Here is a 19,215-nt window from a genome sequence, read left to right as displayed (position 1 = left end):
CATGATTCATCACAGCTTTTACGCCAAAAATGTTATGTAAAAGCTTCGAAAAGGCACAATTTTGGAGCAACTCTGTTTTCATGCCAGTTTCTCTCAGCTACGCCAAAATTGATGAATCTGTAGTGTGACACTGTGCACAGCTTGCCTAATTCATGAAGAGCTGTGGTGTTCCCTGTGCCACAAATCTTATTCCAGTTTATGACCGGAGTAAGATTTCTGGAGTGGCCTATTCAACAGATGATCCAGATTCATGAATCAGCAGTATCTAAGTCTTATACACCCCCCTTATCAAGGCTGGCGAGAAAAATCACTGGTCTTGATGAATTAGGCCCTTAAAGTCTAGCAGCAATTTAGAGACCATTCCACTTTTGAGTAACTTTGAGCAGCCGATATGTCAGAAAACTTGCAAATAAGACTCCACTTTAAAATCTGGACCCCTCAAAGTATTCAAAACTGCATTAAGGAAATGTGTTAACCCTCATGTAATTTAATAAAATTAATGCTAACTTTGGATTAAAAAAAATAAAAAAAATGAAAACTACATTTTTTTCTTACACTAATGTTGCTTTAGCCCCAAATATTTCAGTTTCACACGTGTAAAAGGAGAAAATGGACCTTGCAAGTTGTTGCGCAAATTCTATTGAGTACACAGATACCCCATATGCGGTCGGAAACTATTGTTTGGGCATAAAGTTGTGTAAACTGATTTTTGGAGCACAAATTTGTCTGGAAGAGATTGTGAAATGATGTCACATTCTCAGGACCCTCAAGGTACCAAAACACCAAAAATCTTTAAAAAAAAAAAGAAAAGTCGTAAAAATATTGCTTTAGTCCCAAATTTCTCATTTTCACATGGGTAACAAGAGAAATTGCACAATAGATTGTGTTGCTCGTTTTCTCCCAAGTACGCCAATACCCTCCTTCCACCTCATGTGGCCAGAAACTATTGTATGAGCCTATATGACTGCTTGGATGGGAAGGAGGACTATTTAATGTTTAGAGCTCATGTTTTGCTGGAACGTATTGGGAACGCCATGTTGTATTTGCAGAGCCACTGAGGTGCCAAAAATAGGAGAAACACCCACAAGTGACCCCATTTTGGTAACTTCAAGGAATTTGGGGGTCTAGTGAGCATTTTGAACTCACAAGTGATTTCTGAAATTTTCTAATAGGTTAAGAAAATGTAAAATCACCTGGATATACAAGTATATCCATTTGCAGTAACTCAGTCTGTGCTGATGTCAAGAGAAAGTTAAACAGAATGAGGTGTGTTTCTATTATGGCTCTTCTTAAAATGTTAGATTTTTAAATGTGTTTTTCATGTTCCACAAAAAAAGTCTATTTGAAACCCCCCCAAAAAACCCTAAACATAAACAACAAACAGGAAAAAAAGAGCCACTGACCGAAAAAAGGAAAATAAAAATACTAACCATTGTTTGTTAAGCATTTACAATTTCACTGTAATTTTGAATGTTCAAAGAACCATGAAAAGTATGGGCACCATGAAAAATATGGGCATTTGAAGAAGAAAAAAAAACAACTGTGAAAAGTCACCGAGTTCACAGCAGTGAGTTCACCGCTGATCAAAGATCTGCGTGAGCTCACTGAGCTGAACTGCGGTGAACTCACTGTGCTGAGGTCACCGCAGTTCAGACGGGCTGGGAACGGAGCCTCAGTGACCCACGGTAACCTCAATGAGGTCACCGCTGCTCACTGATGTTGCACTCGCAGCACCTCATTCATCAGTGATTGTCAGCTTTACCGGTCACATCTTGACACTGTCCAGGTTGAAAACTATTTATCCCCAAACATGGATTACAGGATGAAACTGTAGGAGAGATCAGCGCAATAGGGTGTCAGGAATCCCACCGTATGTCACGGTTCACGGGGAAGATACCTTTATCGTCCCCACCACTCACACCAATTTGTCACAAACCGGGGTTGTTTGGTTGCCCCTGGTTCTTTCTGAAGGGGATTTATCTACATCCCACTTCCCAGTTCCGGTTTGGAACTTGCAGCTCTCTGGCATCCCCCTTACTTTAAGGTCAGACAGGACACTGCACCTAGGATAATTAGTCACCAGAAAGGCTGCCTTACTTTGTACTGGCTAATGGGCACCCTGCAGCAAGGGCAATATAACTACTCCCACTCAGGCGGGAACAATAATTATCAACGCCGTCGTCGCTACAAAGCCTCCTAAACGCAAAGAACAAATCCGCTGCCACCAGCTCCGATTTTCTACGTAGTAACGGGTCCAGAGCCAACCTAAATTAGTAGCATAATTCACTTCAGAGGACGTGACAGTTCGTTATAGAGCAAGGAGAGACGAGCTGGTAATTTTATATATTTTACTCCCAAAAAGGTAGGCAGTGTTTACAGAAGTACAAAAAGGTATTACAAAAGAAGACAAATATTGCATGTACAGACAATTACAAATAAAAAGGGATTAACAGAAGAAAAAACACTTACAGTTCCTTATATCATATCAGCTCCTGGCAGACCATGTGGCTCAGGAGAGGGGCGATACATCAAGAATTGCAGAGTGTCTCTCAGCTAGCTTGCTGGCCAAAGGATAATGAAAACTGAACTCTCAGGGTCTTATACCCCTTGTTCGTGACATCAGAGTGGAGAAATGGAATGCATTTCTACTTTCTCAGAGGGACTCAGTGTTATGGAACATTCATATCTCCCGTAGCTCCAGGATGCAACCTCATATAGCAATCACAGAACTACCCTTCTTCCGGGCATGAGCTAGGTGTTAATTTGAGCCCAAACATGATGTGGTTATGAACCCGTTAAGCATCAATCCGTTTCTCCGTATCCACTAGGCGCAGTGCCTAGAAAACGCACTGTGGAATGGTGCGGTCAATGCACATACCAAATATATAACTTCCATATCTCTGTCACTAATTGGGGTCAAGTTATGCCTTACTATTAAGGTTGTAGATGAGCATGAGAGCACATGGCTTTCAGACAAAGGATTTCTACACACTCCTGCATTCAAAAGGGATGGGGGAGACAGAGTCCCACAATGGAGTTTCAAGTTAACGCTGTATTCAGGGGTGAGGGAGTTGCCTGCAGGCCAAGACAGAGAATAAAAGCTTCATAGGCAGTGTTACGGGAACCATGGTACCTTCTGAAAAAACCCTCAGACCATGGTATTCTTATATTATCGTGACATAGGGTCTTATCCAATGGACACAATTTTCATTCAATTCAAATTGCACTAACCTGATAGATGTTTTGGTAAGGCATATAGATCTCAATGAGGATTCCAGCTGCAGCAGATCCACGGGTCCGCAAGAGACCGTATCAGATATGACAAGATAGAGGATTTTGTGGATATAGTCCACGCTGACGATAATGATATAAAGTTAAGGTGTTCAAATAGACAAAAAATGGTTTCATTCAATGCGTTTCAAGGTTCAAATGATCTCTTCCTCAAGGCATAACCCCATAACTTCTGGTTATGTCCTGAGGAAGAGGTCATTTGAACCTTGAAACGTGCTGAATTAAACCACTTTTTGTCTATTTGAACACCTAGACTTTATATCATTATCGGCAGTGTGGACTATATCCACAAAATCCTCTATCTTGTCAAACATGGATTACGGCGTAGAACAGAACGCCAGACAGGTGAGGGATATTGTTGTTTTATAATTTTTGTTTTATTACAGTAGACGGCGGCTTCAATGGAATGGGTGCTAGGTAAGTAAAACTGTGTTTGTTATTTTAAAATAAAAATGGAAAGTGTTTTGTTTTGATTTCAAATTAAGGACTTTATACTTGCTGTGTGTTTATTTACAATATAACTAAAGGATTAGTAATGGACAGGCGTCTAAGGCTACTTTCACACTAGCGTCGGAATCTCCCCGTCGCAATGCGTCGGGCAGAGATTCCGACGCCAACGTTTGACGCACTGCACAACGGGTGCAGCGGATGCATTTCTCCGGCGCATCCGCTGCCCCATTGTGAGGTGCGGGGAGGTGGGGGCGGAGTTCTGGCCGCGCATGCGCGGTCGGAAAAAGCGGTCCGTCAGGAGCAAAAAACCTTACATTTAATGTTTTCTGCTCCCGGCGGTCCGCCACAACACGGCGCAACCGTCGCAATGCGTCGCTAATGTTAATCTATGGGGCAAAAACGCATCCTGCAAACAACTTTGCAGGATGCGTTTTTTGCCATAAACGACGCATTGCGACGTCTGGCAAAAAACGCCAGTGTGAAAGTAGCCTTAGGCTATGTTTCCATGGTCCGGAATGGCAGACACCCGCCCCGTCCAAAGCGCTGCCAGCTTTTGTACGAGCGGTGATTCCGCATGTGTACATTGAACACATGCAGAATCGCCGCATCCTATACATAGAACAGTGCTATTTATCTTGCGGAGACTGTGTGTCTCCGCAAGATAAATAGACACGCTGCGGTCCATAAAAATGTGCTGCATGTGTGTATACACAGGTTTGCCACCTGCATCTTTGTACGCATAGTGGAGATGGGATGTCAGAAAATTCCCTCCACTATGCTGTAACATCTGGATGCTGCGGATTAGACGCTGCGGCTGTACGCAGCATCCAATCCTCAGAAAATATGCCACGTGGAAACATACCCTTATAGTCTTCCCCTGCTCACTTCCACTATGTCCGCACTCCCCCGAGCCGTGAACACGTCATGATGGATTTTTTACCTTCAATAAAGGTTTTATCTACGCAATCTGGTGAGTGCTGCCGCAATTCTTCTTTTTTCATATTTATACTGGATTGTTTGTTTTTTCGTATGCGAGCACCTCCAGTTACTGAAGCCCTACACCCACAAGTTACTGTGTTCTTACCAGTACGTTACATTCAGGCTGTGCAGCAATACTTTTTTTTCTCTTCATTGATACCCTTATAGACGCCTCTCCATTACTAACCTATGGGCTTGATGTCACCAGACAATACAAAGGTGACATGAACCCCACAGATATGAACCCCACTTGCCACCGCTACAGGGCAAGTGGAAGAGCTGGCAAAGCACCAGTATTGGCGCATCTAATAGAAAGTGTCTTTTCTGGGCGGCTAATAGATTTTATTTTTTGGCTGGAGGCAATATCCACGGCCTCTTACCAGCCTGAGAATACAAGTCCCCAGCTGTCTGCTTTAGCACAGCTGGTTGTAAAAAAAATGGGGAGGACCCCACAACGCTTTTTAAAATTATTTAAATAATTTTTAAAAACAACATGGTAACACCTCCATTCTTGATAACCAGCCTTGCCAACACTGACAGCTGAGGGTTGCAGCCCTCAATTGTTAGTTTTGCCTGGCTGGTTACCAAAAATACAGGGGAACCCACGCCTTTTTTTAATTTAATTATTTATAGCGCAGGTGGCAGCTGATGAATACTCCCATCAGCCGCCACCTGCTCTCACTGCTATTAGCAGAAGCAGGTGTAGACTGATGGGAGTAGTAGTCCCATCAGCCACCGCCTGCTCTCACTGTTATCAGTTGAATACAATGCTCAACATTCTCCCCTGCTCGTGCTTATCGCTGCATGAGCAGGGGAGAATGATGAGAGCCGACTTCAGCACCCGGCGCGAGGGAAAAGCGCTAACTATACCGCTGCTTCTCAGGCGCCGGCATGTGTGGTATTGATGCAGCACATGGCTGCCACACATGTGCCACAAGTATTACACACATGGACACATATCTCTGCTTCTGTTTTTTCCGGGAAAAAACGGTACCGGAGAGGACAGTGTCTGTGTGTGTAATACTTGCGGCATACGTGTGGCAACTGTGTGCCGCATCAGTACCACACAGACAGGTGCCAGGGAAGAAGCGGTACAGTGAGAAATTCTCACAGTGATCGGCAGTGAACTTACTGAGCTTTAACTGTGGTGACATCATCACTGACTTTTCCGCACTGTGCTAAAGTCACCGTGTCTTATAGACGCCTCTCCATTACTAAGCTGTGGGCTTGATGTCACCTGACAATACAAACGTGACATCAACCACACAAATATGAAACCCACTTACCACTGCCACAGGACAAGTGGGAAGAACCGGGCAAAGAGATGCACCTTTTCTGGGCTGCTATTTTTAGGTTGTGGGGGTCTATATCCATGGCCACTTACCAGCCTGAGAATACCATCCCCCAGCTGTCAGTTTTAGCAAGGGTGGTTGTCAAAAATGTGAGATACCCCACAACTTTTTTTTATTTATTTAAATAATTAAAAAACAGCCTATAGGGAAACCCTATATTCTTGATAACAAGCCTTGCTGAAGCTGACAGCTGAGGGTTGCAGATCCCAGCTCTGAATTTTGCCTGTCTGGTTATAGAAAATACAGGGGAATGCACATTGTATTTTTCATATATTTATGGCGCAGGCAGCAGGTGATAAATTCTCCCATCAGCCTCTCCAGCTATCACTGTTATTAGCGGCAGCAGGTGTAGGCTGATAGGAGTAGTAGTCCCATCAGCCATCGCCTGCTGTCATTGTTCTCATTTGATTATAACTCATCATTCACCCCTGCTCCCGCTGATTGCCGGCAGAGCAGGGAAGAATGATGAGAGCCGACTTCAGCAACCGGCACGGGGGAACAGCGCTTACTGTACCGCATCTTCTCTGGCACCCATGCACGTCACACAGATGACATCAATGTGTGACATTCGTGTGCGGGCCGTTTTGCGGCATATGCTGATGGAAAAAAACAGACATGTTGGCGTGTTTTGCCCACGGATACACGGTCCACGCAAACACACTGACGTGCACAGACTCATTCACTTGAATGGGCCTACGTGTGTAAGTGTCTATGGTACGTGTGAAAACTGTCACGACACGTACCGGAGACACGGACATGTGAAAGAGCCCTTAGACTAATTTCACGACCAGGTTTTTCAGCAGTTTTAAAAAAAAAATGATGAGGTTTTTTTTTTTTTTTTTTTACAGTGGAAAACAGTTCAGGAACAGCTCCTTAATTTTTGGAGTAGATCATCTTTTCCAGATATGGTTTTGAAAAGTTTTAGAAAAAAAAATTCTTTAAGTGTTCTTTGCAGACTTCTGACAGCATGTAGTTTGGAGTGGATTCCATCAGGATTTGGTTAAAAAAAAGGGACATGCATTTTTTATTTTTTCAGGGCATTGTTTAAAACCTCTTCATTTTTGTAAGAGAATGATCAGTCCTACTGACTTGGCTGCTAATGAGATACAGTTATGGGAGCTTTAGCCAGAATGGAGACATAGAACGACATCAAGGACATTAGCAGGTATGGATGGTGAACATAAAGGTTAAATGGAACAGCTGCAGGGCAATGTGATAAATAAGTGGTAGTATATAGTGTGCCTGTTATAGTGATATAGAATCCAGAACAATACAGTTGTCAAAATGTGAAGAATTATGTGACTAGGCTAAGTGTAGAGATGGGAGTAAAGACATTAGCTAAAAGGAACATGGAAATGTATAGATTGTAATGCAGTTTGCGGTAATATTCATTAATGTCATGCTGTGTCATTGTATGCATGTTAAAGTACATGTCTCTGTCTGCCTTATGAGGTTATTTTGCCGTAATGTGTAGCTTTCTTTTTCCAAGTCATGTGTAAAAAGCCCCCATGCCATGGTTCGAAGCCAGACCATCGCCAGATATCCCAGCGTGGTTTTGCTCGTCTACTGCATGCTGGAACTCTCTGCATTCCGTATACTGCTCTTATATGCTCTCAGAATAAACTTCAGCCTCTGCTTCAAGGAAAATAGTCTAAAGAAAGTTCTCACACCCTAGAAGTGATGTCAGTGAGTTCATCGCCTATGAACGCCACTGAGCTTAGTCACGTCACTGCGAGACACTGATGCTACAATATCATACGCAGATCAGTGTCTCTGCTGGATGCCAGGCTGAACGCGAGCATCATGCCAACGTTCAGCACGGCATCTAGATGTAGCAGAGCTAGACTCATCAAGGGACAAATGGATTATCTTCACGTTGGACAGGTCAGGAATATGGTGGTGTATTATTTTTTTTATCTTTTACAAGAGACTTGGGAATCGACAAATTATCTTTTCATCAGACAGGTGAGTATAAGTTTGTCTTTTTATTTTTAATTTTTACAATAAAATGGGTAAAAGGGGGGGTTATTTCAAATAAAGAACTTTCTTCCGGTTGTGTTTTTTTTTCTTTTTTTTTTTTACAATTTGAGTAAGGGGTTAGTAATGGCAGCATCTTATAGGCTCCTCTCCATTACTAACCCCTGGGCTTGATGTCACCTACCAAAATAAAGCTGACATCAACTCCAACACTATTACCCCACTTGCCACCGCACCAATGCAAGTGGAAAGAGCAGAGGCCAAAAGCCAGAATTGGATACGCCATTTCTGGGGTGGCTAAGAGCGGATGATGTCTTTAGTCTGGGAGCAGGCCAATTTCCTTTGCCCCTTCCTAGCCTAGTAATATCAGCCCACAGCTGTTTGCTGAGCCTTTACTGGTTACTAATTATATGAGGGCCTCACATCATTTTTTGGGGACTTCCCCCATTTTAGTAACCAGTAAAGGCTAAGTATATACCTGTGAGCTGATATTAATAGCTTGGGAAGCTCCATGTTTATTACCCACTTCTCAGGCTAAAAACCATCAGTGCCCAACTGTCTGCTTCCCTTCAGCTGGTTATTAAAATTTCTGGGGAACCCACGCCATTTTTTTCTTTTATTTATTTAGGACTTAAATACATGTAAAGTAAGCTACACATGCAAAGAAATAATTATATATCTTACTCATATACACTGCTAAAAAAATAAAGGGAACACAAATTATTTTATTCATTGCATAGTGGAATGTGTTCAGAATAAAACATAACAATTATATCAATGTAAATCAAAATGAATATCCCATGGAGGTCTGGATTTGGAATGATACTCAAAATCAAAGTGGAAAATTAAATTGCAGGCTTATCTAACTTCAGTGGAAATACCTCATGACAAGGACAAGGTGCTCAGTATTGTGTGTGGCCTCCACGTGCCTGTATGACCTCCCTACTGTACAATGCCTGGGCATGCTCCTGATGAGGCGGCGGATGGTCTTCTGAGGGATCTCCTCCCAGACCTGGACTAAAGCATCCGCCAACTTCTGGACAGTCTGTAGTGCAACGTGACGTTGGTGGATGGACCGAGACATGATGTCCCAGATGTGCTCAATCAGATTCGGGTCTGGGGAACGGGCGGGCCAGTCCATAACTTCAATGTCTTGATCTTGCAGGAACTGCTGACACACTCCAGCTACATTAGGTCTAGCATTGTCCTACATTAGGAGGAACCCAGGGCCAACCGCACCAGCATATGGTCTCACAAGGGGTCTGAGGATCTCATCTCGGTACCTAATGGTAATCAGGCTACCTCTGGCGAGCACATGGAAGGCTGTGTGGCCCTCCAAAGAAATGCCACTCCACACCATTACTGATCCACTGCCAAACCGGTCATGCTGAAGGATGTTGCAGGCAGCAGATCGCTCTCCCCGGCATCTCCAGACTCTGTCACATCTGTCACATGTGCTCAGTGTGAACCTGCTTTCATCTGTGAAGAGCACAGTGCGCCAGTGGCGAATCTGCCAATCCTGGTGTGCTGTGGCAAAAGCCAAGCGTCCTGCACGGTGTTGGTCTGTGAGCACAACCCCCATCTGTGGACGTTGGGCACTCAGACCATCCTCCTAGAGTCGGTTTCTAACTGTTTGTGCAGACACATGCACATTTGTGGCCTGCTGGAGGTCATTTTGCAGGGCTCTGGCAGTGCTCCTCCTGTTCCTCCTTGCACAAAGGCTGAGATAGTGGTCCTGCTGCTGGGTTGCTGCCCTCCTACGGCCCCCTCCACGTCTCCTGGTATACTTGCCTGTCTCCTGGTAGCGCCTCCAGCCTCAGGACACTACGCTGACAGACACAGCAAACCTACTTGCCCACAGCTCGCATTGATGTGCCATCCTGGATGAGCTGCACTACCTGAGCCACTTGTGTCGGTTGTAGAGTCTGTCTCATTGTACGAGTATGAAAGCACAACCAACATTCAAAAGTGACCAAAATATCAGCCAGAAAGCATTGGTACTGAGATGTGGTCTGTGGTCCCCTCCAGCAGAACCACTCCTTTATTGAGGGTGTCTTGTTAATTGGCAATAATTTCCATCTGTTGTCACAACAGCATGTGAAACTGATTGTCAATCAGTGTTGCTTCCTAAGTGGACAGTTTGATTTCACAGAAGTTTGATTTACTTGGAGTTATATTCTGTTAAGTGTTCCCTTTATTTTTTTGAGCAGTGTATTTCTCCCTATGTATTGGAGAATATTTTGATAGTAATTCTCATTTACAAATAGTTTTCTATGTAAAAGTTTTGTTAACATCGCATTGCATACTCATGTAAAACGGATGCTATGTGACAAAACTTGCATTGTACTCGCATGACACTTTCGACTTTTCAGGAAAAATATTGAACCAATTTTACATAACGCTGATGGGTATGAGCCCTTAAAGTGGGATTCTCAAATTTGGAAGTTATCCTCCATCCATAAGATAGGGGATAACTTCCCATTACCGGAAGTCTGATTGCTGATCCCAAGAACCAGGACTCAGAAGAGTTTCATGTTAATGAGCGGTGGTTGATCATGCGATCTGCTGTTCCATTCATTCTTAAAAGGGAAGGTGCCACGTTTTTATATAATTAAAAAAAAAAAAAAAGTTACATTCCTTATTTTTACAACATTTTAAGTGCACAGTATTTATAGTTCATTTTTATTCATTTTTTTGCAGCCACTGGGGGCTGCCATTTTGCTTTGCAGGAGTGTAAGAGTCGCTGTACGCCAATTACACTCTGCAAATACGGCAGCCCTGGGCATAGACATCAGTGGTAGGACACCGACCCTATCTATAACATGTATTATCCAAAACAATAGCCTAAAAATAAGGCACTTCCAAATTTCAACAAATATCAGACAATAGAACCACAACGGAAGCTTAAAGGGAACCTGTCACCCCGAAAATCGCGGGTGAGGTAATCCCACCGGCATCAGGGGCTTATCTGCAGCATTCTGTAATGCTGTAGATAAGCCCCCGATGTTACCTGAAAAAGGAGAAAAAGACGTTAGATTATACTCACCCAGGGGCGGTCCCGCTGCTGGTCAGGTCGGATGGGCGTCTCCGGTCCACTGCGGCGCCTCCTATCTTCTTTCCATGACGTCCTCTTCTGATCTTCAGCCACGGCTCCGGCGCAGGCGTACTTTGCTCTGCCCTCTTGAGGGCAGAGGATAGTACTGCAGTGCGCAGGCGCCGGAAAGGTCAGAGGCCCGGCGCCTGCGCCAGGCCAGGGCAGAGCAAAGTACGCCTGCGCCGGAGCCGTGGCTGAAGATCAGAAGAGGACGTCATGGAAAGAAGATAGGAGGCGCCGCAGCGGACCGGAGACGCCCATCCGACCTGACCAGCAGCGGGACCGCCCCTGGGTGAGTATAATCTAACGTCTTTTTCTCCTTTTTCAGGTAACATCGGGGGCTTATCTACAGCATTACAGAATGCTGCAGATAAGCCCCTGATGCCGGTGGGATTACCTCACCCGCGATTTTCGGGGTGACAGGTTCCCTTTAAATGCCAATAAAAACTGAATTTTATTAATAGTACAATTAAAAATTCTATTAGAGTCCAATAACAGTCAGTGGAAATACATGAGACAGAATTATACTGTCTGCTGAGGAAAATACATATAATACCTAACATAAATCATATGATCCCAAATAAATACATATAAAACCCACAGGAGTCAATAAGGCATGAGTGTTACACAGTACATCTATATATAAGGACCATAAGTGTGCCATAGAAAAAGAGATGCCTAAGGGATATGGGCTGAATTAATATGCCTAAGAGAGCAATGGCTGAAGAATGTCACGGATACCAAGGGTTAAATCAAGTGTATGTTGGCAGACAAAGCTAACCTAACACATAAGGTATATGAACCTAAAGGATCCCTGAATGATACGGCTGTATCTATTCACATAGTAGCCAAAAAGTGCATGCTGTGCTAAAGTGCAAAGGCATAAATGGAGGTAGGAATGTATTTACCTATAGCAGCAGACCAGTAGATGGACCCAAGGGTAGATTGGGTCCATCTACTGGTCTGCTGCTATAGGTAAATACATTCCTACCTCCATTTATGCCTTTGCACTTTAGCACAGCATGCAGTTTTTGGCTACTATGTGAATGTATGTTAACATAAAAATAAAAACCCATTATACTCACCTCACACCAAATCCCCGATGCCCTCGTCTCCTAGAAATAATGTAAAATAATAAACCAACATATATTCCCTGTCCATTGTAGTCCAGGCAATCCAGATGGCCGCCGGCGACACACTGACAGGAGGTAATCCCTCCTGCAATGTATCACTGCGCCGCCATGAGAGTTCACCGGAGTTCATTAGCTCAGTGCTGTCAATTACAACATATACTCCCTGTCCGTTGTAGTCCAGGTAATCCAGATTGTCCCACGGCAATCTCACGTGTAGACCAGTCACATTGGGAGATGTGACCACTCTACCTGGCCGCCGGTGACTCACTGACAAGAGGTAATCCCCCTGCAGTGTATCACTGTGCCGCCATGAGGGTTTACCGGAGTTAATTAGCTCGGTGCTCTCACTTACGGCACTACCGCTGTGTGAGAAGTTTCCAACGCAGCAGCGCTGCCATAAGGGAGCTCACGGAGACAATGAACTCCGGTGAACTCTCACTGCAGCTCAGTAATACACTGCGGGAGGATTACCTCCTGTCAGTGTATCACTGACTGTCTTTGAGAGCAGTCACATCACTGATGTAACTGCTCTCAAAGTGATCAGTATCGTCGTGGGACATTATAGATTATCTTCTCGTCGGACAGGTGAGGAATATTTGTGGTTTATTATTTTATTTTTGTTGAAGGAGACGAGGGAGTCAGGGATTAGGCGTTCGGTAAGTATGGTTTAATTAAGATTAATAAAGGACTTTATTCTGGCTGTGTCTTTATTTACCATACAACTATAGAATTAGTAATGGAGAGGTGTCCTCCTATCCTCTACATTACTAAGCCGTGGGCTTGATGTCACCTGAAAATGCAAAGCTGATATCAACTCTACAAATATGAACCCCACTTGCCACAGCTACAGGGCAAGTAGGAAGAGCGAAGCTAAGTGCCAGAATTGGCGCATCTATAAGATGCACCATTTCTGGGGAGGCTGAAAGCTGATGTTTTTAGCCTGGGAGTTGCCAATATACATGGCCCCTTTCGAGGCAGCCTGCAGCTGTCTGCCTAGCCTTTGCTGGTTAATAATTATAGGGGTACCCTATGTCACTTTTTGGGGGGATCCCCCATTTTAATAGCAAGTAAAGGCTAAGTATACAGCTGTGAGCTGATATTAATAGCCTGGGAAGCTCCATGGGTACTACCCCCTTCCCAGGCTATAACCATCTGCCCCCAGCCATCGGCTTTCCCTCTGCTGGTTATTAAAATTACGCGGGAGCCCACGCAATTTTTTTTCTTTTTAAATTAACAGTTGCTGTCTCGTAACAGCCTATGTACGTTCTTTCCGTTAACGCTCCTACATAGGCTGGTGACAATGTGTGTGTAGGTTTGTGTGTGTTTGTGTTTAACTATCGGCTTAGTAATGACAGTGTCGGGCTGAGTGTGAGCATGAGCGTAAGCAAGCGTGTGAGTGTGAGCATCAGCGTATGAGCATCAGCGCGTGTGCGACAGAATCAGCGCATGAACGTCAGCGCGTGAGTGACAACATTAGAGTAAGAACGTCAGCGTGATTGTGAGAGTCAGCGTGATTGTGAGAGTCAGCATGTGGGCGTCCTGTCACCATATATCTCTCTGTGTGACCCCACTACCAAAGATAAATGAGTGCTGTGCTCTGCTGGCCTTTGACACTCTCATAGAGTTAATGTAGCAGCCGCATCTATGATCAACCACCGCACCCAAGTACTTCCAGAACTGAAGGAGCCTGTATCGTACCAAGGCAACATTTTCCTGGTGAGGTCCCTCAAATCTCAAAGAAACGAAGATCGAAAAAAGGTGCCGAGTATTACAGAATGGGGATAAGAAAGGACAGCACTTGGCAATGTGACACCTGCCCTGACAAACCTAGTCTGTGTATAAACAATGCTTCAAACTGTACCACACATCCATAGACTACTCATTTTTTACCTACACAACTCACGTATGTTATCCTAATGCACTCTATACAACTTACATATGCTGCATTATAAAATTCACATACCAGGAAAATACTAGATAAATTCCAATATAGGGTCCCTTTGTGGGGGGGTTTCCACTGTTTAGGCACAACAGGGGCTCTCCAAACGTGAAATGAAGCTCACAAACCATTCCATCAAAGTCTACTCTCCAAAACACCACTTCTTCCTTTCCGAGCCCTGCCATGCGCCCAAACATTAGTTTTCCCCCACGTATGGACAATCTGTGTACTCAGGAGAAATTGCACAACAAATTTTGTGCTCCATTTCCTCCTGTTACGCTTGTGAAAATGAAAAATTTGGGGGCGATAACATTTTTGTAGGAAAATAAGAATTGTTTAAATTTTCACAGTTCAATATTGCAAAATTTTGAGATGCACCTATGGGTTCAAGGTGCATACCACAAGATTAAATTCCTCCTAAGACGTGTATATGTGCATGTAGGTCATAGGAAGCTGAATAAAGTGATATCTTTATATCTGCGATCTGATGTCTTATTCCAGAAAAATTCACATTTTTCTTTTATGTGAATGACCTTCCAGCTCTTCCAGGCTATGGGGAGTACACTGCCTGGAAGATAACTGTGACTCTAGAGATTATTTTACATAACGGGGGAATTACCAGTGTGAGACATGTAACTAATACAGAACAGGAGAAATTACATTTCTCATCTTGCAAATACAGTTTTAGGGTATGTGCACATGTAGAAAGCTCCTCTGCGGATTTTTCCGCAGCGGATTTGATAAATCCGCAGTGCAAAACCACTGCGCTTTTTCCTGCGGATTTATCGCGGTTTCTATGGTGGATTCCGCTGCAGTTTTACATCTGCAGTTTTCTATTGGAGCAGGTGTAAAAACGCTGCGAATTCCGCACAAAGAATTGACATGCTGCGGAAAATAAAACGCTGCGTTCCCGTGCGTTTTTTTCCGCAGCACGTGCACTGCGGATTTCGTTTCCCATAGGTTTACATTGTACTGTAAACTCATAGGAAACTGCTGCGGATCCGCAGCTGCCGAAACGCTGCGGATCCGCAGCAAAATCCGCAGCGTGTGAACATACCCTACAGCTCTCTGAACCGCTGTATTGTAACAATATTGCAGCCCTTTGAGATTGAAGATAAGGGGAACCTGCAGATGTGTCAGGTATAATCACACACAGCTCTGCAGTGAGATCAGGAGAGCAGAGAGCGGCCATTACATATCATACTGGTAACTACCCCTTCATGTAAAAGAAGCTCTGGAGGGAGAGTTATCTTAGGGCGCTTTTACACGTCCTGATATTTCCAGTACCGGAAATATCAGTGTCCTGGTGTGTAAAACTTGTGGCATATGTGTGGCAACAGTATCACACGTACTGGCGCCTAGGAAGCAGCGGTACAATTTGTGCTGTTCCCCTGCGCCAGGTGCTGAAGCAGCTTATTCTTCAGTGGTTCTCAGCCGGGACGGTTGCATCTTGGCACCATCCAGGATGAAAACTATTTATCCCCAGACATGGATTACGGCGTGATACAGAACAACAGAGAGGTGAAGGATATGGTTGTTTTTTTATTTTTGTTTTATTACAAGAAAGGGCCTTAATGGAATGGGTATTAGGTGAGTATAACCGTGTTTGTTATTTTTAAATAAAAAAAGGAAAAGAGTGTTTTGCTTTTATTTCAAATAAAAGACTTTATTCTGGCTGTGTCCTTATTTACAACTAGATGGTGGCCCGATTCTAACGCATTGGATATTCTAGAATATGTATGTATGTATGTATGTATGCATGTATGTATATAGCAGCCACATAGTATATAGCACAGGCCACGTACCAAACAGTATATAACACAGCCCACGCAGTATATAACACAGGCCATGCAGTATATAACACTGCCCACGTAATATATAGCAGCCACGTAGTATATAACACTGCCCACATAGTATATACACAGCCCACGTAGTATTGCCCACGTAGTATATAGCAGCCAGATAGTTTATAATACTGCCCACGCAGTATATAACACTGCCCACATAGTATATAACACAGCCCACACAGTATCTAACACTGGCCGCGTAGTATATAGCAGCTACGCAGTATATAACACAGCCAACTTAGTATATAGCAGTGTGGGCACCGTATCCCTGTAAAAACAAAAAAAATTAAAATAAAAAATAGATCTATACTCACCCGCCGGCGTCCAGCGAAGCTGTGTTGATGCGAGCGCGGCTGCCGCCAGCTTCCATTCCCAGCGATGCATTGCAAAATTTCCCAGATGACTTAGCGGTCTTGCGAGACCAAGTCTTGTTGGTAATTTCGCAATACATCTCTGGGAATGGAACTGGCGGCAGCCGCACGCGCCTCGGCAGACGACGGAAGGTGAGAATAGCAGGTTTTTTGTTTTTTTATTATTTTTAACATTAGATCTTTTTTACTATTGATGCTGCATCAATAGGCAGCATCAATAATAAAAAGTTGGTCACGCGGGGTTAATAGCAGCATTAACGGAGTGCGTTACCCGCGGCATAAGGCGGTCTGTTAACGCTGTCATTAACCCTGTGTGAGCGCTGAGTGGAGGGGAGTATGGAGCGGGCGCCGGGCGCTGACTGGACGGGAGTAGGGAGGGACTAATTCTCGGCCGGCTGTGCCCGTCGCTGATTGGTCACGGCAGCCAGGACAGGCAGCTGGCGAGACCAATCAGTCAAGTATAATAAAACTGTTTTGCCTTTTTGTCTATATATCACATGTATGGTATAACAGTTCTGTTTTGCCTTTATATGTATGTGGATCATACGTGGTGCTTTCCAGTTTAGGTCGCGCTCTATTTTGTGTAAATTTGGTATTATACATACGCAATTCACAGCTCTCATTTCTAGGGGCCCGTCTCGATGTGCAGAATGTATATTCTATACTTTGTATAGAATTTTGTAGATATTTCCACATAGGGGTACATATTGGACCGAGTGTATTCTATTGTATATAACTGGTATTGGTCCTGTTTATATTTGACATTGTATATATTTACACTGGGATTTTCCCATATTTTTTGTATCACAAGCTTTTACCTTTATTAGGTCTAATTTGGTGTATGTATCTCTATTGTTTTTTCCAGTGAGGTTTGAAAAAGACCCGCTATCGGGTCTAAATGTTACCTCAACACCCTTATGGTCTACTGTGGTGATTTCAATATTTGCTTTTGATACGCATTTGAAAATACAAATTTAGAGTGCGGCTGCTTTCTTCAAATGTATGAACCAGTCAGTGGGCATACTTGGACAAGCCATCAGGATAGGGAATGCAGCCTTATCCTTGGAGATGCCCAGCTGCAATAACCAAGGTTTAACCCCCTCTAGTCTCATTGCATGGCCCGAGAACTGCTTCCAGTTGCTGACTTCAGTGCCAACTATGGATTTTCAAAACGGATAGTGATTTTCTAGAAGCTGGATCAGTCCAGGTGAAAATCTGGTGGGCTAGGTCATCGGGGGACGTGGCCCTCCGGTGACATGTCCGGAGTATGGAGATGTGATCAGGTCTCCTTTGCGGGTTGTAATACATGGCACAGTGGCATTTGAACAAGGAGATGTGTAGACTTTGCCTCGGGGGTGCCAACTATTGCAGTTACTGGCCTTTGTGCATTGGCACAGAATACATAGTATGCATCATTGCATCCTCCGAAGTCACCAGTCTGCATTGTGACTGCATGGCACTGGCACAGAACATGATGAGTAATAGGATGGCATGGAGTCTGCCACTACATGATGACAAGTGCCAGCATCTGCACAAGGGAGAAGACAAAGACCAGCGGCTCTCACCTGGGTGGCTATGGCTGCCCACGACAGGAGGAAAATGGGGGTCTTCATGTCTCGCTGCTGCCCGAGTCCCCGACCTGGCAGGACATACACCGAACCAAGAACACAGCCAGTCAGCTGGTACTCAGCGCCATGCTGTGCACATGCGCAGTGGGCGAATGCCGTGTAAGCCCGCCCTCTCCGAGTCACAACAGCGACACATCTCCCTCAGTAGAGCAGAGAGGGGGCTGTGACGTCACGGGCGCTACACAAGGGCTGGGCCGGGCTCCGACTCAGCGTCCTCGGCAGCACATGTCCTGTACAACGTGCTGCCGAGAGCAGAGCAGTCAACGATCGTTCTGTACACATCATTGCCATTGTTCTCGGCAGCACAGGACAAGTGATCTTTTCACCCTACAAAAGAACATTTTGCGCTAGTGGCAGGTGATTGGCAGCCTGTTTACACTGCGCAATTATTGGAGTAAGGACTCGTGCAATCACCAATTATATGACCCTTAATCTTCTACGGGGTGCACACATCTGATTTTCCCAAGTGAGGCTACTTTCACACTAGCGTTAACTGCAATACCTCGCAATGCGTCATTTAGGCTACTTTCACACTAGCGTCGGAATCTCCCCGTCGCAATGCGTCGGGGAGAGATTTCGACACTAGCGTTTGCTGCATTGCACAATGGGTGCAGCGGATGCATTTTTCCGGTGCATCCGCTGCCCCATTGTGAGGTGGGGGCGGAGTTCCGGCCGCGCATGCGCGGTCAGAAAAAGCGGTCCGTCAGGAGCAAAAAACGTTACATGTAGCGTTTTTGCTCCCGACGGTCCGCCAAAGCACGACGCATCCGTCGCTCGACGGATGCGACGTGTGGCAATCCGTCGCAAATGCGTCGTCAATACAAGTCTATGGGGAAAAACGCATCCTGCAAGCACTTTTGCGGGATGCGTTTTTTCTGCAAAACGACGCATTGTGACGGATTGCAGAAAACGCTAGTGTGAAAGTAGCCTTATGGGAAAAAACGCATCCTGCAAAGTTGTCTGCAGGATGCGTTTTTGCCCCATAGACTAATATTAGCGACGCATTGCCACACGTCGCAACGGTTGTGGCGGACCGCTGGAAGCAAAAAACGTTACATGTAACGTTTTTTGCTGCCGACGGACCGCTTTTTCCGACTGCGCATGCGCGGCCGGAACTCCGCCCCCACCTCCCCGCACCTTACAATGGGGCAGCGG

At 44.7% G+C, this 19,215-nt stretch overlaps 1 protein-coding gene across 4 annotated transcripts in view; it reads right to left on the bottom strand.

Annotated features, from left to right (window-relative positions):
• Positions 1 to 18,153, bottom strand: part of SPPL2B (signal peptide peptidase like 2B) — a 98,000-nt gene extending 79,847 nt beyond the window's left edge. For 3 of the 4 annotated variants that reach the window (XM_069740812.1, XM_069740818.1, XM_069740804.1), the window contains exon 1: positions 17,998 to 18,144. In XM_069740812.1, coding sequence (XP_069596913.1) covers positions 17,998 to 18,045 — 48 coding nt within the window. In that variant the 5' untranslated portion in view covers positions 18,046 to 18,144. Of the gene's footprint in view, positions 1 to 17,997 lie in introns of all 4 variants that reach the window. The other variant, XM_069740826.1, reaches the window with a different exon arrangement.
• Between the last annotated feature and the right edge of the window lie 1,062 nt (positions 18,154 to 19,215).

The sequence above is a fragment of the Ranitomeya imitator genome, chromosome 1, assembly GCF_032444005.1.
Source record: "Ranitomeya imitator isolate aRanImi1 chromosome 1, aRanImi1.pri, whole genome shotgun sequence".
Lineage (NCBI taxonomy): Eukaryota > Metazoa > Chordata > Amphibia > Anura > Dendrobatidae > Ranitomeya > Ranitomeya imitator.
Note: the sequence above shows the minus strand (reverse complement) of the source record. Positions and strands in the feature narration are given on the sequence as shown.